The 18,457-nt window shown below is 44.7% G+C and overlaps 2 protein-coding genes across 2 annotated transcripts; one reads left to right on the top strand and one right to left on the bottom strand.

The window, feature by feature from the left end:
* The first annotated feature begins 10,002 nt into the window (after positions 1 to 10,002).
* Positions 10,003 to 11,799, top strand: LOC134287945 (lipase 1-like). The gene is made up of 3 exons (XM_062851253.1): positions 10,003 to 10,570; positions 10,637 to 11,338; positions 11,398 to 11,799. Exons 1-3 carry the CDS (start codon positions 10,457 to 10,459, stop codon positions 11,797 to 11,799), a joined length of 1,218 nt encoding a protein of 405 aa, XP_062707237.1. The 5' UTR covers positions 10,003 to 10,456.
* A 12-nt stretch (positions 11,800 to 11,811) lies between these two features.
* Positions 11,812 to 13,268, bottom strand: LOC134287947 (lipase 3-like). Its single transcript, XM_062851268.1, has 3 exons — positions 13,087 to 13,268; positions 12,304 to 13,023; positions 11,812 to 12,246 (listed from the first exon to the last, which is right to left on the bottom strand). The coding sequence occupies exons 1-3, from the start codon at positions 13,183 to 13,185 to the stop codon at positions 11,866 to 11,868; spliced, it is 1,200 nt and encodes a 399-aa protein (XP_062707252.1). The 5' UTR covers positions 13,186 to 13,268; the 3' UTR covers positions 11,812 to 11,865.
* Positions 13,269 to 18,457: the final 5,189 nt, after the last annotated feature.

Genomic DNA, 18,457 nt, shown 5'->3' with positions numbered 1-18,457 from the left:
ATCCATGTTCTTTTACACGTTAATGTATCGTTCAAAACAGCATGCTATATTAACGTGTAATTCTTTTGAATCAGATGTTGAATTGTTGAGGTTCAAAACCACTGTCTTTTACACATGATTTTATCGTGTTTGACAGTATGTTTATGTATCAATAATGGAGATGGTTCGCCTATAACGTAATGTACAACACCGAACTCGCCCGCGTTAAGTATGTCCAAGCATACTTCATTTTTTGGTGAACAGGGACCCGCAGCTGGGTGCCTGGTACTGATATTCTAAAAAATTTGACATTTATGATGCCAAACTAACGTGTTTTACACATGATTTCGAAAAGTAGATTTATGACTGGTTTGACACGTTAAATTCAGATGTTTCGAATTGATGTGGCTCGAACGTGTAGAATATTTTCAGTGTACTTAATAGCGAACAACGTTGCCATGCTCACCTTCTTTCCGCTTGAAAATCCACTTCGATCCTATTGCCTTCCTCCCGGGTGGTAACGTGGTCATCTCCCGTGGCAATTCTTGTTGAGTGATTTCATCCCCTCCTCAATTGCCGCTTTCCACAGGGCGCTTTCCGGTCCACTAATAGCTTCATCGTAAGTACTCGGTTCAGGAAAAAACTTCTTTGCCATGTAAACAGTATGAACTGGGGGGTTTTCTCACGGTTGGAGTAATGATCCGTACTCAACAATAGGGAACTGCACGAAATTCTCTCCTTCTCTTTCACTCTTACAGAAATTTTGTAAACAACAAGGCCAAGAAACGTCAAAATCCCATATAAAATCAAAACAATGCAGTGCCCTATAGTCACGATACAAAAGAGCTGATTGCTCCGTTTATTCAACTTTTATACGATTCATCGTACACTTTACTTTGTGATGGTAGTATTACATTATAACAATCAGAGACCTGTCAACTGGTGTTGCACTGAACTAAACCGAATTGCTAATTCTGAATGGATATTACACCATGTTGATGGTTTCACTGTACCTCACCGGCGGCAATCCTCTTGTAATTTGCTCTGAACGTCGTATTGGTGTCACTACCTCTTCAGACGATGATGTTAGCTTCTCCTCGCCGGATTCTTACTCCGATTCGCTTTCAATCTCGTCTGCTGCAACGGCTGGCACCGCCTCAGGGTCACTCTCGGAAATAATCGTCGACTCGATTTCAACTACGTGGGGATTCTTCGGGTGTTGCTTGACGGCCTTCTCATTCTCCAAAAAACGTGCATCTCGACTGAAGGTGATCTTGTCACTCGCTGGATCGATGAAACGGTACGCCTTGTGATGGTCCGAGTAACCCACAAACGTCATCCTCGTTTCCTTCGGTTCCAGTTTTGTACAGTACTGCGCTGGGATGTGAACGTAAGCTTGACATCCAAAAACGTGCAGGTGGTTAACGTCGGGGTTTCGTCCATGCCATATTTCGTAAGGAGTCATCTTGACGGATCTGCTGGGCCACAGGTTCTGCAAATGCGTTGCAGTATTGACCGCCTCGGCCCAATAGCGGTAGCTCATTCCAGCGTCCAGTAACATGCATCTTGCCATTTCAACCAGGGTTCGATTTTCCGCTCTGCAACGCCATTTTGCTGTGGCGTGTAGACGGTGGTGTATTGCGGTGTTATTCCCTTCTCTTGGTAGAATCTTCCCAGCTGCTTCGCTTTATATTCTCCTCCTTGATCTGAACGGATGGCTGTCGGATATCGTCCAAAACGAATGTGCACCATCTCTGCATACTCCTGGATTTTCTCCACTGCTTCGGATTTGCACTTCAGGAAATATACTACAGTATAGCGACTGAAGTCATCTATCATCACCATGAAATATTTCGCTTCTCCTGGGGTTACTGTATTCATCGGTCCGCAGATATCGGTGTGCACCAAGTCGCCCAAGAAACAATTTTTAATTTAAGAAAGGTTATGGCGTAGAAACGAAATGGTGGGAGAACTACTCATCGATGTCGGCTACAGTAGACTCTTCAGTTGCCGTTCAACGGTGTTTTCCGTGGTTTCGTTGCTTTTGGTGAATAGGTGAGTTGTAATGTTTTAAATAGTGAAATATAATTATGTGCTGTTGCAGCAAGGCTCATGTGTGATGATCAATTCTTGTAATCAGCAACCGCGTAGACCAATGTGAACATGGCGAGCAATGACTATTAAGTGATACTGTTACATTACTAATCAGCAGCTGAAAAAAACTGATTAAGCAAGTTTTGTTAAACTACGTTTAAGCTTTTTATTCCACTGTGAATCATATGTGGAATAGCGGCATCCGATGCGTTGGAAACAGCCTGTGTTCTAACATTATTACAAACCTCTTAGGCAATTGGTGGACATTTCTAAACAACTTTCCTTAAACTTTTGTTCAATTTGTTATTCAATTACCAATTATATGATGAACAAAGGTGCTATTTTCATTGTTTGAAATGCTTATTCGCTACTTTGATCAACACATATGCTTGTTCAACTATTGGCGCTTTTATAGAACATTTGTTAAACTAGCATGCTTATCAACGGTTTTGAATTGTTACTTGGGCGGCTATCTTCGTGGATTGTGGTCTGGTGTGCTGCGGGAAAGGCAATCAGGCCATCTTACCTGCAGGCAACATTCGCAATCTTCCTGGATGAGGCAGTCTTGAATGGACAGGCCAGTCGTCAGCCCCTCGCGAACCATGCGTTGAATTGCTTCCACATCACGATGTCCAAGTCTTCGGTGCCAGTTATGCAAACAATTCTTCGGATGTTGTTCCGCAACCGCCATCGCATTGCCCTTCGAAACTTGCAAGTTGTAAAGCCCGCCTCGTCTGGCAGCTACCGCAGCTACAAAGTTGTTGTGCTCGATAGAACATTCCTTGGCAGTGAATCTGATCTCCGCACCCTTGTCGGCCAGTTGACCAACCGATATCAAATTCGCGTCGAGTTCTGGAACATGAAGCACGTCCGACAATGTGATAATCGTTTCCTTACCGTTTTTGTTTCGGCAGCGCAGTTTTCCTGTTCCTTTTGCGGCTACTTCAGCTACTCGACCATCAGCTAGTGTTACGAACATGTTTGATACGGATGTGATGTCTTCGAAATAATCTTCATCGCTACACATGTGGCTGGATGCCCCGGAGTCTACGATCCATTCCTTCATCGTCGGACGCTCCCAAACTGTGGCTGGGACAGTCGAAGAAGCAGCAACAAACGCAAAATCTGCCGGATGGTTCTCCTTAACGGCTCTAGTTCTTTGTTTGGACATCGGTGTTTTCGGTTTGAACTTGCGCTTTTCATCCGTCTTCTGATTCAGCAAACGACACTCTCTTTTCACGTAACCGGGTTTCTGGCAGTGATGGCAGATGATACTCTTGGGTCCAACTTCGGCACGCAGCATGGTTTCCGCGCGACCCGATTTGTCACTTCGCTTCAGACATTCATCCAGTAACTTATGCTTGATTACGTTCATCGTCAGTTCGTCCTCCGGGCGGCTCTCCAAAGCCGTGGTTAGCGCTTCAAATGATGATATAAGGCTTCTCAGAACCAACACTACTGTCAGGGTTGCCCCGAGCTCCAGTCCCGCGTTCGTCAGCCTCTGGAACGTGTCTTCCATTTCATGAAGGTGGTTCTCCATATCGTCCCCATCGGTGTATGTCAGATCGCAGATCTTCTTGAGGATCGATACCTTGGTGGTGAGCGACGTCTTCTGGTAATGGTTCTTGAGCGTGTCCCAGATCTCCTTGGCTGAATTGCACTTCCGGATCAACGATTGCTGCATGATCCCAACGAATAACGAGATTGTTCCCTGGGTCTTGGCATTTCCATTCTTCCAGGCTTCGGTGACGGGAACCGGCGGAGCAGTCGTGGCAAACTTCCAAAGCTCTTGACCTAGAAACTCCAATTTTCATAATTCTCGCTTCCTAGCCTCTCGATTCCAAATTTGTCCATCTTGATAGCTTCCGGCAAATCCAATTGCGGCGGACTCTTCACAGGACTTGAAATTCGACTTCAATATTCTCCAAATTCACAGCTGGCCCATAACCTGTTGGATATGGCCGTAGATCGATTAAGGTAAACGTCTGTATTGTTTATGGTTCTGATAACGAATGAATATTTTATTAATGGCTGTCATAGATTATAAAAGTCATGGCTTGCTTGTTCCTAGCTCGCCACTATCGCCCACAAAATTGACGCATATATACACGCAGAAAAATCTATGTTAATATCAAAAATATTTGAGGTAAATTCAAATGAATTGTAAATTTGTTCATTCCACAAAAATAAAACTGTTTGGAGCAAATCGAACATCATATTTGAAGCAAATGCAATCCATGTTTGGAACAAAAATGCATCTTCTGACAGATTATGTTAGAAATAAATGTAAATATTTTTGTTTTCTTGTGGCAGGTCGGCCCTACGGAAATGTTTGTTTCCCATTAAACTTATAAAGTCATTCTTCCTTCGCTGGAAAAACCCACTTCCCGTGTTGTACTTTCAATGCCAACAACTATTAGATAACATACGCTCCCGAAAACAACGGGATTTCGTGCAGACTTTCGGTGAACCTTGCCTTTTTTGCAGGAGGAAATCTTGTTTGATGTTGCAGCTGGAACTTGTGTGTTTGGTTTATGTTCTCGACGGCGGAACGGGGGGCTTGTCGAAATAAATGTGTAATTGAGTTAGTATTGACGCAGTAGGCAATCGCCCTAATGCCCCACCCTGGTTACGCCCTTGGTGACCAACCACTGTTATTTTTTTCTAACAGTTATTCACAAGCCAGACCTCAAGTCATACAGACGTATTTCCTTAATAAACTATTTTCGTTTGTTAACCTTCGTCGTTATTCGTTACTCGAGTCGTCCCTTAAAAGGTTATGGGCACCCACGCGCGAGAATCGGCACACGGAATTCCACAATTCGATGGCGGACCAGGATTCCAGAACTGGAGCTACAGAGTACGGATGTTCCTGGATTCTGCTGGTGTGTTGAAGACTCTCACGGAGAACCCTCCGGCGGCTGCAGCAGAGAGAACGAAGTTTGACGAAGCGGATCGTAAAGCCAAGGCCCATATTGTGAGTTTCTTGGCCAACGAGGTACTGGAGGTTGTACGTGAACAGAACTCCGCCAAGGACATGTGGAAGGTGCTTAAAAATACTTTTGCGAAGAAGTCTATCGGCACCCAGAATCTACTCCGGAAGCAGCTGAACCGTTTGAAGCTAGAAGAAGGAAAGTCCATGCGAGCTCATCTGATGGCGTTTGAGGATCTCATCCGACAACTGAAGACGGCTGGCGCAAAAATCGATGAAGCGGATGCGGTGATTTCCTTGTTCCAGACCCTTCCGGACAGGTATGATCCACTGGTGACTGCTCTAGAGAATATCCCGGAAGAAAACCTGACTCTGGAGATGGTCAAGCAACGTTTATTGGCGGAGGAGCTGAAGTACACGGAACGACAGGAAGACGGTGGAAGAACCAACACGGCAGCGTTTGCGGGAGAAAAGTCCGAAAAACCCAAGAAAGACCCGAAGAAGTTTCAGGGAAGATGCCACAAATGCGGAAAGCGTGGACATTTCAAGCGAGACTGCAGATCGAAGCGGGAAAACGAAGCAAACGTGGCAACGAAGAACGCGGTAGTATTCATGGCAGATCGGTCAAGCAAGAAGACAAGTACGAGCAAGGTAACCTTTAAACTTGATTCTGGTGCGAGCGACCATCTGGTCAACCGTCAAGATGTGTTCTCGGCCTTCAAGAGGCTAAGACAGTCGGTTGTCATCGACGTGGCAAAGGACGGAGAGACGTTGGAAGCGAAGATTGCCGGAACAATCACTGGATGTAGCAACCGAGGAACACCACTTCGAATGGAGGACGTCCTACTGGTATCGGAATTGCGCGACAACCTCATGTCGGTCAAAAAGCTTGCCAGCGCAGGTGTGGAAGTAACGTTTTCCGGATCAGTGGCGCTGCTCAAGAAAGAAGGGAAAGTCATTGCTACAGCGCAGATGAGAGGTGGACTGTACGAGATAGAAGTGAAGCTGGAGAAATCATCAGCAAGAATGAGTGCTACGACTTCGAATGACCTGTGGCACCGAAGGTTGGGCCACTTGAGCCAGCGAGGAATGGACACGATGATGAGGAACGGCCTGGTGACTGGTATCAGCTGTAACCCAGATAAGGTGAGTTTCTGTGATGTATGCGTTCAAGCAAAGCAGTGTCGTGATCCCTTCAATGGCACCCGAGAGAGAGCAACAAGGCCCCTAGAGCGAATCCATTCAGATGTCTGTGGCCCGGTGGATCCCCCAGCGTACGATGGTTCAAGATACTTCATTTCGTTCATTGATGATCATACACACTTCGCCGTAATATACCTGCTCAAGCGGAAGAGTGAAGCCTTTGCCAAGTTCCGTGAGTATGAAGCGATGGCGTCCAGTATATTCGGAATGAAGATTTCAAAGCTGAGGATTGACCAGGGACGTGAGTATTTGTCGAATGCCCAAAAGCAACACTATACACGGAACGGGATTCAAGTCGAGACCACAGTGGCGTACACGCCCCAACAAAACGGAGTGGCAGAACGGTTCAACCGAACCGTTGTTGAGAAGATACGAGCGATGCTGTTTGATTCCAAGGTACCAAAGTCCATGTGGTCGGAAGCAGCGTTGACGGCAGTCTACTTGATTAATCGAAGTCCAACTGCGGCGCTTCCGAAGTCAGTGAGTCCAGCTGAATGTTGGTACAAGCAGAAGCCATCCGTGGAGAAGCTCAGAGTTTTTGGCTGCAAAGCTTACGCCTGGATTCCTAGTCAACACAGAGGAAAACTGGATCCCAGAGGACGTGAAACCGTTATGATTGGATATGCTGCCAATGGTTACCGGTTGTGGGATAAGATTTCAAGACGAATTGTTATCGCTCGTGACGTCAAATTTGATGAATCGTGTTACCCGTACAACGTGGACCCTGAAGGACCTGCTGATGCTCCTCTAGTAATTCTACCACCCGATGAGCAAGAGGGGGAATGTTCCCATGCGATGACGAATGAAGATACCGATCAACCTGAGGTAGATGACGAGAATCCCGGAGGCGCAAGATTTGAACTCACTGATGACGAAGAAGAGGTCCAAGATGAAGATCTAGATGAACACGACTCGAATGGATCAACACCAGGCGCGCTCCCTTCGCAACCAGAACAGCACGAGCCCGAAAGGGATGTCGTGCTGAGGCGCAGTGAACGGGAGCGCAAGCTCCCTGGTAAGTTCCTAAATTTCTTCACCGGATATAGAGCAACTTCTGCTGGCCCGTTATCCACAGATCCCCCTGAATGCTATTCCGACATCCCATCGAGAGACGACCGTGAGCAGTGGTTACGTGCTGTGAAGGAGAAAGGGAAAGTCTGCAAGCTACTGAAGTCCTTGTATGGTTTAAAGCAGTCTCCACGCTGCTGGAACGAAAAGTTCAATGGAGAACTTATCAAGCTTGGATTTACCAGATCAAGACACGACTACTGCTTATATACAAGATGTGATGAAGGTGATGAAATTTATATTATCCTGTACGTAGACGATTTGCTGATAGCAGGAAGAAGACTTGCATCCGTGATGAAGTTGAAGAAGCAATTGTCCTCCATTTTTGACATGACCGATTGTGGAGAAGCTAACCATTTCCTGGGCATGAAGCTGGATTACAACAGGCAGTCCGGTGTCCTCAAGATCTCACAGAAGGCACAAGTGGACAGGATTCTTCAACGCTTCGGGATGATTGACTGCAATGCTACGAAAACACCAATGGAGAAAGGTTTACAACTGAACCGCCTTGGACAACCTACTCAAGAACCGTACCGGGAATTGCTCGGAAGTTTAATGTACGTAATGCTTTGTGTTCGTCCCGATATTTGTTTTTCCATAGGCTACATGGGTCGCTACCAACAAGCTCCTACCGATGACCATTGAAATTGTTTGAAACGGATCATTCGATACCTAAAAGGAACCTCCGAGATGACCCTGGAATTCAAGAAGAACAATTCAGACGTTCCCCTGGAAGGATTTGCTGATTCTGACTGGGCGTATGACACAGAGGACCGAAAGTCAGTGAGTGGCTTCACCTTCAAGGTATTCGGATCAACTGTATCGTGGTCCAGCAAAAAGCAAGCAACGGTGGCCGTCTCATCAAGCGAAGCAGAATACATAGCTCTGAGCGGTGCAACAGCTGAAGCTCTTTGGTTATCTGGATTACTGGAAGATATGAAGATTACCCGTCCTGGAACATCGGTTGTGATACGAGAAGACAATCGTGGCTGTATAGGAATGGCCACTAACCTGGAAACTAAGCGAAGCAAACATATAGATGTCAGGCATCACTTTATCCGGGACAACGTTGCCTCTGGTCGAATCAAAATTGAACCGATCGAGACTGAAAATCAAGTTGCCGATATTTTCACGAAAGCTTTGGACTTCAACCGCTTCAGGACGCTTCGTAGGACTCTTGGACTATCCGATTGATGAGTTACCGGAGGATCACCAAACGGACGATTGAGAGGGGGTATTGACGCAGTAGGCAATCGCCCTAATGCCCCACCCTGGTTACGCCCTTGGTGACCAACCACTGTTATTTTTTTCTAACAGTTATTCACAAGCCAGACCTCAAGTCATACAGACGTATTTCCTTAATAAACTATTTTCGTTTGTTAACCTTCGTCGTTATTCGTTACTCGAGTCGTCCCTTAAAAGTTAGCTTTAAAATTAAAATTTCAGTTTTAAACATTTTATCAGTTTACCGAATAAACATGAATATTTTTGTTTCAAACGAACAAAATTTGTCTCCGTGACATACAAATACACACATACATTGACTCTTATGTGTATTTATTAATAACTCTGCCGAAGACATGAACTATAAATTTATAATTATTGTCAACATTCCAGGGAAATAAATTTCTTTCGCATAAGAAATCAAGCTCATAGACCGTGACAATATGGAACCTTTGCAGCATCGTTTTAATACACCAGCTAGTGAACCAGTCACAAACTATATTATCCACTATGAACAAGGTATGGACACGGATGTGGAGAACAACTTCTCTGGAGAAAGTATTCTAAAATTGATTCTGGAAATATTCACGTCAAAAGCACTGTCCTATAAATAGGATTAGAAGAAAGTGATAATGTATGCGACCCGTGTCGTTCATCCACATTTTTCCGCTAGCAGTAAAAAAAAACTAGCACTAGCTAACTAACGCTAACGTTGTCATTTATGAGAAATTTATGGAAATGAAAATATCAGTGGGGTGACACGGCTGTCAAACTCGGTACATCGCCGCTGCACCCAACATCATTTTTGGTACGGCGCGTTTTGGTACCCACTTTCTGGTCGGTTTACCCTAACTTGCTCCTGATTTTCGGGTGTGTGGCTCGTGTGTTGCTAGTGCTTATTTCAGAAATTACACATTTCAAACGAAATCGTTGTTTTTGATGATTGTTTCCCTTTCCTTATCACTTTGCACGATATTATATGTAGCAGCGAAGCAGTTTCGATGTTTCCAGCGCATTTTTTCCATGAATTAAGCAATCAAAACAAAAACATTGGACGCCATGTTGAATTGAATGCTGGGTAGATGATTTTGGCCCTTCGTCATCCCCCTGGAAAATATATATCAAAACTATATCAAAACTGCCTTTTCATCAGCATTATCAAGATGAATAAACTAATCTAAGCGTGCTTGACAGCGCGCGCGCGAAAACGCGTGAACGCAGTCGACGCCTACTTAGCATCAGCACGTGGCATTTGTCGCGCGCGCGATAGTTTTCCCATTCAAACGCATTGACGCTCGTGAGAGTTTATCGGAACTCCATCAAATACAGCGGATTCTACGTATGTCGATACTACTCATAGTCGCAATTTCCCAGCCCTCGGCGATGGTATGCCTTTATGGGTTGGTTGGTTCTGCGTATTTCGGATGCGACATGCGGCGACTCAACTGTCCAATTACGCCCGGCCTTTACGCAGCTGCTGGTTAGTTCGCCGGGCGGGGGACAATGCAAATCGGATAAAACCGCAATCCATGGCGCACCGCACCGGTGCGCGACGGCCAGGCCAACCGTTAGTCACCTCGTCGCGGACAATACGTCATCATCCGACAACCAACGGGTACCTAGGTACGAAACACCGCACCGCGTGGAGATTTGCCTGATGATGTGGTTGATGGTTGGAGAGCGAATTAGCGCGCGGTTGTAGGTGGCAATTAGCCGAGGCCCGCGCGCGCAGATTCCAGTAGTGGAAATCTTGACCACAGGTAAAATTATAATCCAATGAAACAATATCGCTAATGATAAACACCAGTGGCAACTATAAGGTGGAGCAATTTGGTTAATGGAAGGGGTGAGGGATAAGGTTCTATGGGTACAGCTTTCCCAGAATGTGGTTATCCAGAACGGTTGGAGTAGATCAGTTCAGAAGGTGATTTGGTACAGTACGGTCTTGGTAGGAGGATGTTGTGGAGATTTTGGGCAGTTATTGTGTTCTTTGGGGACTATACTTTGGGTTTCAATCAGTCGTCGTCGTCGCCGTTCTTGGTGGAGGAAAAGGACGCTCTGTTGACGGTGGTGAGTATTCTAGATGGCGGAAGATCAGTTGGAAGCGGGTTTCATCGAATTCTGTTTCCGTTCTAGCCGCAGTTGATCCGGAAATACGGATACGAAGTCGAAGAGCACGAGGTCGTTACAGAAGATGGCTATTTGCTGGCGATGTTCAGGATTCCGGGTAGCAAGGGTGCTCGAAGGTATCCAGTGTTCATGATGCACTCGTTGTTCAGTAGCTGTGCCGATTGGGTGGTGATCGGTCGAAAGCATGGTTTGGCGTATCTGCTGGCAGATCGTGGCTACGATGTCTGGATGGGGAACGCCCGGGGTAATCGTTACTCCACGAAGCACCAACGGCTGTCCACGGTCTCGCCCAAATTTTGGGACTTTTCGTTTCATGAGATTGGATACTACGACGTCCCGGCGTTGATAGACTACGTCCTTGAGCAAACGGAAGCTCGAAGACTACAGTACATCGGCTTCTCGCAAGGAGCGATGACCAGCTTTGTTGCGCTGAGCAGTCGACCGGAATACAATGAGAAGATCCTTCAACTGCACGCGTTGTCTCCAGCAGTTTACATGTATCGTAGTGGAAGTGCATTGATTAGAGTATTAGTGACGCTCTTGCCTTCAATCATAGACGTGTTTATGTCTATTGAGAAGTACGAATTTTTACCGTTCAACGATCAGCAGTATTACTTGTACCGATGGCTGTGTCCCGCTCCGAAGCAAACGATTTGTCGAGCCATCATCTACGATGTTGTTGGACGAAACCCTACGCAATTGGACGCGGTAAGTTTGATAATCTGTCTGTCAACTAAGTAAACTCTAACTCCGATTTACCACATCAGAAAATGCTACGGATCTTCCTTGGACACTTTCCTGCGGGGTCATCTCTCAAGCAGGTAACTCATTACGCGCAGATTATAAAGGATGGGATCTTCAGGCAGCTGGACTATGAAGACCCGAAAAAGAACCACCAAGTCTACGGGTCCAACGTGGTCCCACGATACAACCTCTCTCAGGTAACGGCTCCAGTGAGGACCTACTATGGATACAATGACAACACCGTAGTCTACCTCAACGTGCTTCAGCTGGAGAGTGAACTGTCAAACGTGGTCAGCAGCTATCCAGTGCCGGACAAACGCTTCAGTCATGTAGATTTCATACTGGCAAACAATGTCAAAGAAATTCTGTACAAAGAGATTATCAAATATGTGGAACAGGCGGAGAGGTCGGGTTCTTCAAAATAAAAAAGCATCTAGTTCAAACCATTGTTAGCAAGCGTGTATCCTTCCGTCAAGTATCCATAAACCGTATCAAGCGTACGCTCGCAAATCGGCCAACAGCTCGTTGTACAGCAGCGAGCGTACGTTGATGGCCCAGACAAAGTCCATGTGGTTGAACTCGTGCATCGGAACCAGGTAGCGCTTGTGGACGTTCGGAAGCTGACTGGCCAAGAGCAGGACGTCTTCCGGCGTAGCCAGCCAATCGTTGGTGCTGTGGTACAGCAGGGTCGGTGCCTGGACGTTGTTCAGATTATAGTTGGGCGGGGTCAACGATCCGTATCGGATCATGTTCTGCGTCGGTCCGTGATCGTACTGCCGGAAGATGTGCGATCGGACCGTTTGGGCGTGGTGGATCATCTGCATGGACGATGCTCCCGCAGGCGAGTGACCGTGCATCACCGGGAGCATTGTCTACGAAGAAGACTTCGGTTAGCAGGTGGTACAATACGGATGACTAGGTTAACTTACGTAGTTGACTTCCTGAGAGTTGAATCCAGCCATCAGGAAAGTGGTGATCGTACACATCTGTTGGAACGGAGCCCCATCTCGACAATTATTGATGCCACCTTGAATGTCCATCTCGTCCGTCGGAGCAAAGTAGTACGTACCCATCATCTGCAGCATCAACTCCGTAGTGTGCAGATACGCAGCCAAGAATATAACGTAAGGACTGCGAGTACGGTGCATGTAAGCGGCAGGAGCCAACAAATGGGCACTCTTAACCCGTTGGTTATAGTACGGATGCTGGGACATCATGACCCAGAACACCGTTGTTCCTTGCGAATGTCCCACGTACTGCAGCCGTTGCTGTCCCGTCCGAGCCAAGATGTAGTCGATCACATTCGGAACGTCAATGCTGCCAACCTCGTGCCAGGAAAAGTCCCAGAATACCTGCGTCTGATTGTTCCTCGAACGGTGGCGGTTGGAGTAACGATTTCCCCGGGAGTTACCCATCCAGACGTCGAACCCGGCGTCGGCCAACATGTACACCAGACTGGTTTGCGGTCCCATCAGGATGTAGTCAGCCGAAGAACTCAGCATTCCGTGCTGTAGCAACACCACAGGTTTTCCGGTTGCCGGAGGAGACACCGGACTGCCTGGACAGCGGTGAACTCCCAGCAGGTAGCCGTCGTCCGTTTCGATGATGTGCTCCTCGGCGGGATAACCATATTTGCGGAGCAGTCCCAACTAGAAGATATTGCCATGTCTCACGAAAAAGTCATTACAGAAATGAAACTCAGAGTAACTTACGGAATCCAAGTAGGCGTCCTCAGCGATATCCGGATGGACCTGGGCGTAACCAAGTCCAACGGTAACCAGCAATAGAGCTACTGTTACAAACTCTCTCATCGTCTTCAAGGCTCTAACCTGTATGATTCAAACCGTGAACTGAGTTTGACCTGCAGCCGAATATCAACAGCAAAATCCAAGAGTTGCTTATCTGTTTCCATAAACCACACCAATTTTTTTTAGAAATCAAGTCCACACGGGCCTCATTGATTAGATTACAGAAGCATTGGGGGTCCATAAAACATTCCAGCAGCACCTAACAAAAGAACAGCCGCATTGCTCGTGGGGAAGCACTGGATCGAACCGGTGTGGGGTCTTACATTGGGATGGCCAAGAGAGTTCCAAGAACCTATAAAGCGGGAGATGCAGACGGGAAGAGAATCGACAGTTATTGCGATTGAGAGTGATGAAAAGTAGACGAACAGTACGTACACTTCTTTTTTCATGCAGATCTAATTTATGCACCTTTTTTATGCCGTGCATCCTGAAAGATTCTAGGGGGTCTCAGAGGCGTTTCTGGGGGTCCTAGAGGTGTCTCAGGGTCCCTCAGGGGGTTTCAGGGGGATCACCAGGAGTCTTAGGGGCGGTGCCCCTTGGAGCAGCGGTGTTCCAGGGGGTCTCAGAGGGTTCCAGGGAGTTCCAAGGGGCGTTTACGGGCACGTACGGAATCTTAGGGGCAATTTGGGAGATCTGAGGGGTGTTTTTGGGAGTCTCAAGGGTGTTTCAGCGGGTCTCAGAGGGCTACATGGGGGGTTCCAGGAGATCTCAGGCGTGTTTGCGGGGGGATCCAGGAGGGTTTTAGCTAGTCTCTGAGAGTCCTTTGAAGCCGGAATTTTTCCAAGCCTTATTCTGGAGTTTTTTCTACGTTTTTCTGTAGTTTTGGTATTTAATAGTATAAAAACGGTAGAATATTATGCGGAATATTTTTTCTGGACATCCTAGGTCATCCAAATTATTCTTAAGTATAGATCATTAAGTCTATGGGTGTAACGGTAACTTCTTTCATTATACAAAGCTACGATTTGTAATCTATCATGTCCAGTAAGTCTTCTGAAAGGCTAATAGACAATATCAGATCAGTCGGGATATCCTAAGTCATCCAAACTGTTCCCGAGTTTTGATCCTAAAGTCTGCGGGTGTAACGGTAATTTCTTTCATTGCACAAAGCTACGATTTGTAATCTATCATGTCCAGTAAGTCTTCTGAAAGTTCAATAGATAGTATCAGATCACTCGGAATATCCTAGGTCATCCAAACTGTTCTTGAGTTTCGATCCTAAAGTCTATGGGTGTAACGATATCTTCTTTCATTATACAAAGCTGTGATTTGTAATCTATCATGTCCAGCAAGTCTCTTGAAAGTAAATAGACAATACCAGATCAGTCGGGATACCCTAGGTCATCCAAACTGTTCTTGAGTTTAGATCCTAAAGTCTACGGGTGTAAGGGTAACTTCTTTCATTATACAAAGCTATGATTTGCAATCTATCATGTCCAGTTAGTCTTCTAAAAGTTCAATAGACAATATCAGATCATTTGAGATATCCTAGGTCATCCAAACTGTTCTTAAGTTTAGATCCTAAAGTTTATGGGTGCAACGATAATTTCTTTCATTATACAAAGCTACGATTTGTAATCTATCATGTCCAGTAAGTCTTCTGAAAATTCAATAGACAGTATCAGATCATTCAGAATACCTGTAAACGGCCCGCGGGATGTTTTATGACCGGAGTCCGCGCGTCGACTCTAGTACGATCTCGCGGTGTTCACGCGATATTATCACAGAGAACAGACGTCTATCTTTGCTTTCTGCCTTGTGTAAAGCTTTGTAACGGTCATTTCAAAGTATGTGGTTATGCTCCCGTTGCGCGGCGCTAGCGTCCCATCACTTACATTGTTGTGTTGTCATTTTTGTTTCCAGTGCTCGCCGTTTTTGGCCGTTTGGCGCTCGTATCGCTTTGTGGGCTAGTGTATTTTAACGATGAACACTGCCATCGTGGGGTCAAATCGACTTTATATGTGGGGCAGTCTCCGTTGGTGGCGTTGAGGTACACTTAAATCCTTTACACACGAATTCGACGTAATTTTGTTCGAGCTTAAATGTCTGTTCTCTGTGATATTATCGATAGCTGGTAAACGCCAATAGAGTTCGTTTCCCCAATCTTCCCCTTCGGACTGACAGGCTGGGTGATCCAGTACCTGCTGGCGGAAGGTTTGACTAGAGAACCGTGTCTCTTTAACAGTTAAGCACTGATTCGTCGGATCGACACTCGCCAGGCGAGTAGTCCGCAACCGAAGGAAGCGAGTGTTTAACCGTTGTTATGGCGGTTCGACAACAGAGGAGAACCGGTCGTGGATATTTCCTCTTGTCTTTCCCTTCAGACGGACAGGCTGATGTTTTAACCAGTACCTGACAGTGGAAGGTTCCAATAGGGAAGTCTTTCTCTTAACGATTGAAAGCTGACTCGTCAGAACGACACCCGCCAGGCGAGTAATCTGCAACCGAAGGAGTCGAGTTGTCAGACGACCGTGAATGTCCCAAAGGTTTATAATAAAAAAAAGTAGACTTCAGATTGCTCCAGTAACTGCGGTTGATTATGAAGCGTTATTCAGTATAACAGATATGGATACTGTTACGAGTGTAGACCTGAAATCCTGAACTCCAAGGTAGTTTGGCTAACCTGGAATATCTCTGTAGTGTCCTTTAAATAACATATTAGATTTGAAAAGCATCGCGAATCCCAGCAGGTTATGCAATACCATTATTTATGGCGAAAACACATGAATTCTTGTAGATTTGCAGGATTTCATTATAAAAAAGTTTGGACGAGCCTGAATGTCCCAAAGGTTTATAATAAAAAAGTAGACTTCAGATTGGTCAAGTAACCACGGATAAATATGCAACGTTACTCAGTATAACAGATATGGCTGTTGTTATGAGTGTAGACCTGAAGCACATAACATAAGTGGAACTCTGGCTCAAAAAGTTGATGCCTTTCCGAGTTCGTACGCTGGTATACAGGGCATCGAAATGTCAAATGCATTATAACATTATTGCCATACTATTTTTCAGCATGTATACCATTTTTCATTGCTGTGAAGTAAAACAAAGACCTCATAGATCTAGACTGGCAGCACGTGGAGATCTAAAATAGGACATAAATTGTAATAAAACTTTGTAAGCTCAAGTCGAAAGTACGTTTTATGGCTTTATATATTAAGGGAGAACGATATGTGGAACGTGGATGTGTTATTTCGAAGATTTTAATGAATTTATGACAACATGAATAAGTGGATTTCCAGCAACTAGTTTTGCGCATATCTCAGATGCCAATCTTCGTTCCTGTATTCTTTGCCAAAACTGGAATACTGGTTGGATCAGATGTTTTTTGTTTACAAAAATAAGTGACAGTTCGACGCCTTTTATGAAAGATATAACAGTTACGCGTGCTGGAAAAGGATACAACTTTTTCCTTCGCTCTGACCATGGAGTTCCACTTATGTTATGTGCCTGAAGTCCTGAACTCCAATGTAGTTTGGCTGACCTGGAATATCCCTGTAGTGTCTCTGAATGACATTTGAGATTTCAAGACCTTCGCAAACGGACGCAGATTATACAATACTATTATATATGGTGAAAATACATAAAATTATTCTTATGAAATTGAAGGACTTCATTATAGAACAGTTTGGACGACCCTAGATGTCCCAAAGGTTTATAATAAGCTATTAGACTTCAGATTGCTCCAGTAACTGCGGTTGATTATGCAGCGTTTCTCAGTATAACAGATGTGGATACTGTTACGAGTGTAGACCTGAAGTCCTGAACTGCAAGGTAGTTTGGCTGACCTATAATATCCCTATAGTGTCTATAAATGACATTGTAGATGTCAAGAACTTCACGGATCCCAAGTAGGTTGTGCAATGCTATTAATTGTGGCGAAAATACATCAAATTATTCTTGTAGATTTGAAGGACTTCACTATAGGACATTTTGGAACACCTAGAACATCCCAGAATATAAAAAAACCTTTTGATACTCTTGGCGAAGGTCAAATGGATACATATAAACGAAACCTACATCCAAGTTCAGCTTTTAGAACAACTGGTATGTCAATGAACGTGCCTCTGGAGCCGACCTACTGATACCTGATGTCAATGATTTGGTTTTTCCAAATTTCATGGTGTTGAGGATGTTCTAGGTTATCAAAGTAGTCCCAAATACAAATATGGGGCCGTCCATATACCACGTGGACAGCTTGGAGGGGGGAGGGGGTTCGATAAAAGTCCACGCTTGTCCACGAAGAGGGGGGTGGGGGTTCAACAAATGTCCACGTGGACAACATTGACATAAGAATAAAGAAACAAGGATTTACAAACAAAACAAATTATGGCGCATTATTGAAAAAAGATCTCTTCAGTTCTTTCATACATTTTATGTTATTATACATTGTCTTTTAGCTGGTAGTGAGCTCTTCTAGGAAAAAAAGATTCACTGACCAATTTGTTTAAAATTATCAGAATTTTGAATTACTAAGTTTTCTTCATTGAGGAAGATTATGGAGTGTTGACCATGCAAATGTTGGTGTTTCAGTCTGACATTTTTTATTGAAGTTCTGTTAGGGTTTCTCAATGTTTTATATAAAACTATTTCGAAGCTTAAAAATACATGTAGAGATTTTCAGTTTTATCTCAAACACTTTTTTGTACTGAAAAACTTGTAATTAGATGGCACGAAATGTTGCTAATTGACAAATTGAGAGATGAAATTTGTGAAAAAAAAATCGCGTTCTGGTGGGATTCGAACCCACGACTCCGTATTCGCTAGACCGGCGCTTTAACCAACCGCCGGTCTAGCGAATACGGAGTCGTGGGTTCGAATCTCACGAGAACGTATTTTTTTTCACAATTTTCATCTCTCAATTTGTCAATTAGCAACATTTCGGGCCTTCTAATTACAAGTTTTTCCAGTATGTTTCAGACATACCAACAAATCTGGTAAAATGCCAGTAAAATGGGCAATAAGTGTCATTGTGCACTTTTTTCTAGCTTCCTTTAAAATTTAAGACGTTGAAGGATATTGAAGCAATATAATTTAGTTTCGACTATACTCTGCATTTTTGAAAAGTTTCTGTAATTCTTGTTTTTGTAAGAATCTAAGAAATACAATCTTATCTCAACAAATATTTAAGGAAAAAAACACACAAAACATTCAGCTAATCATAGATTGAACACTCTTAAACACCGTCTTCAATCAGAGGTTTCACAAATTGAACAATCACTAACATTAGGTGAAGGACATCACATGAAACACCCAGTGAAGAATTTTCCTT

Source organism: Aedes albopictus, chromosome 1 (genome assembly GCF_035046485.1).
Source record: "Aedes albopictus strain Foshan chromosome 1, AalbF5, whole genome shotgun sequence".
Taxonomy (NCBI): Eukaryota; Metazoa; Arthropoda; class Insecta; order Diptera; family Culicidae; genus Aedes; species Aedes albopictus.
This window is presented reverse-complemented; position numbering and strand designations above follow the sequence as displayed.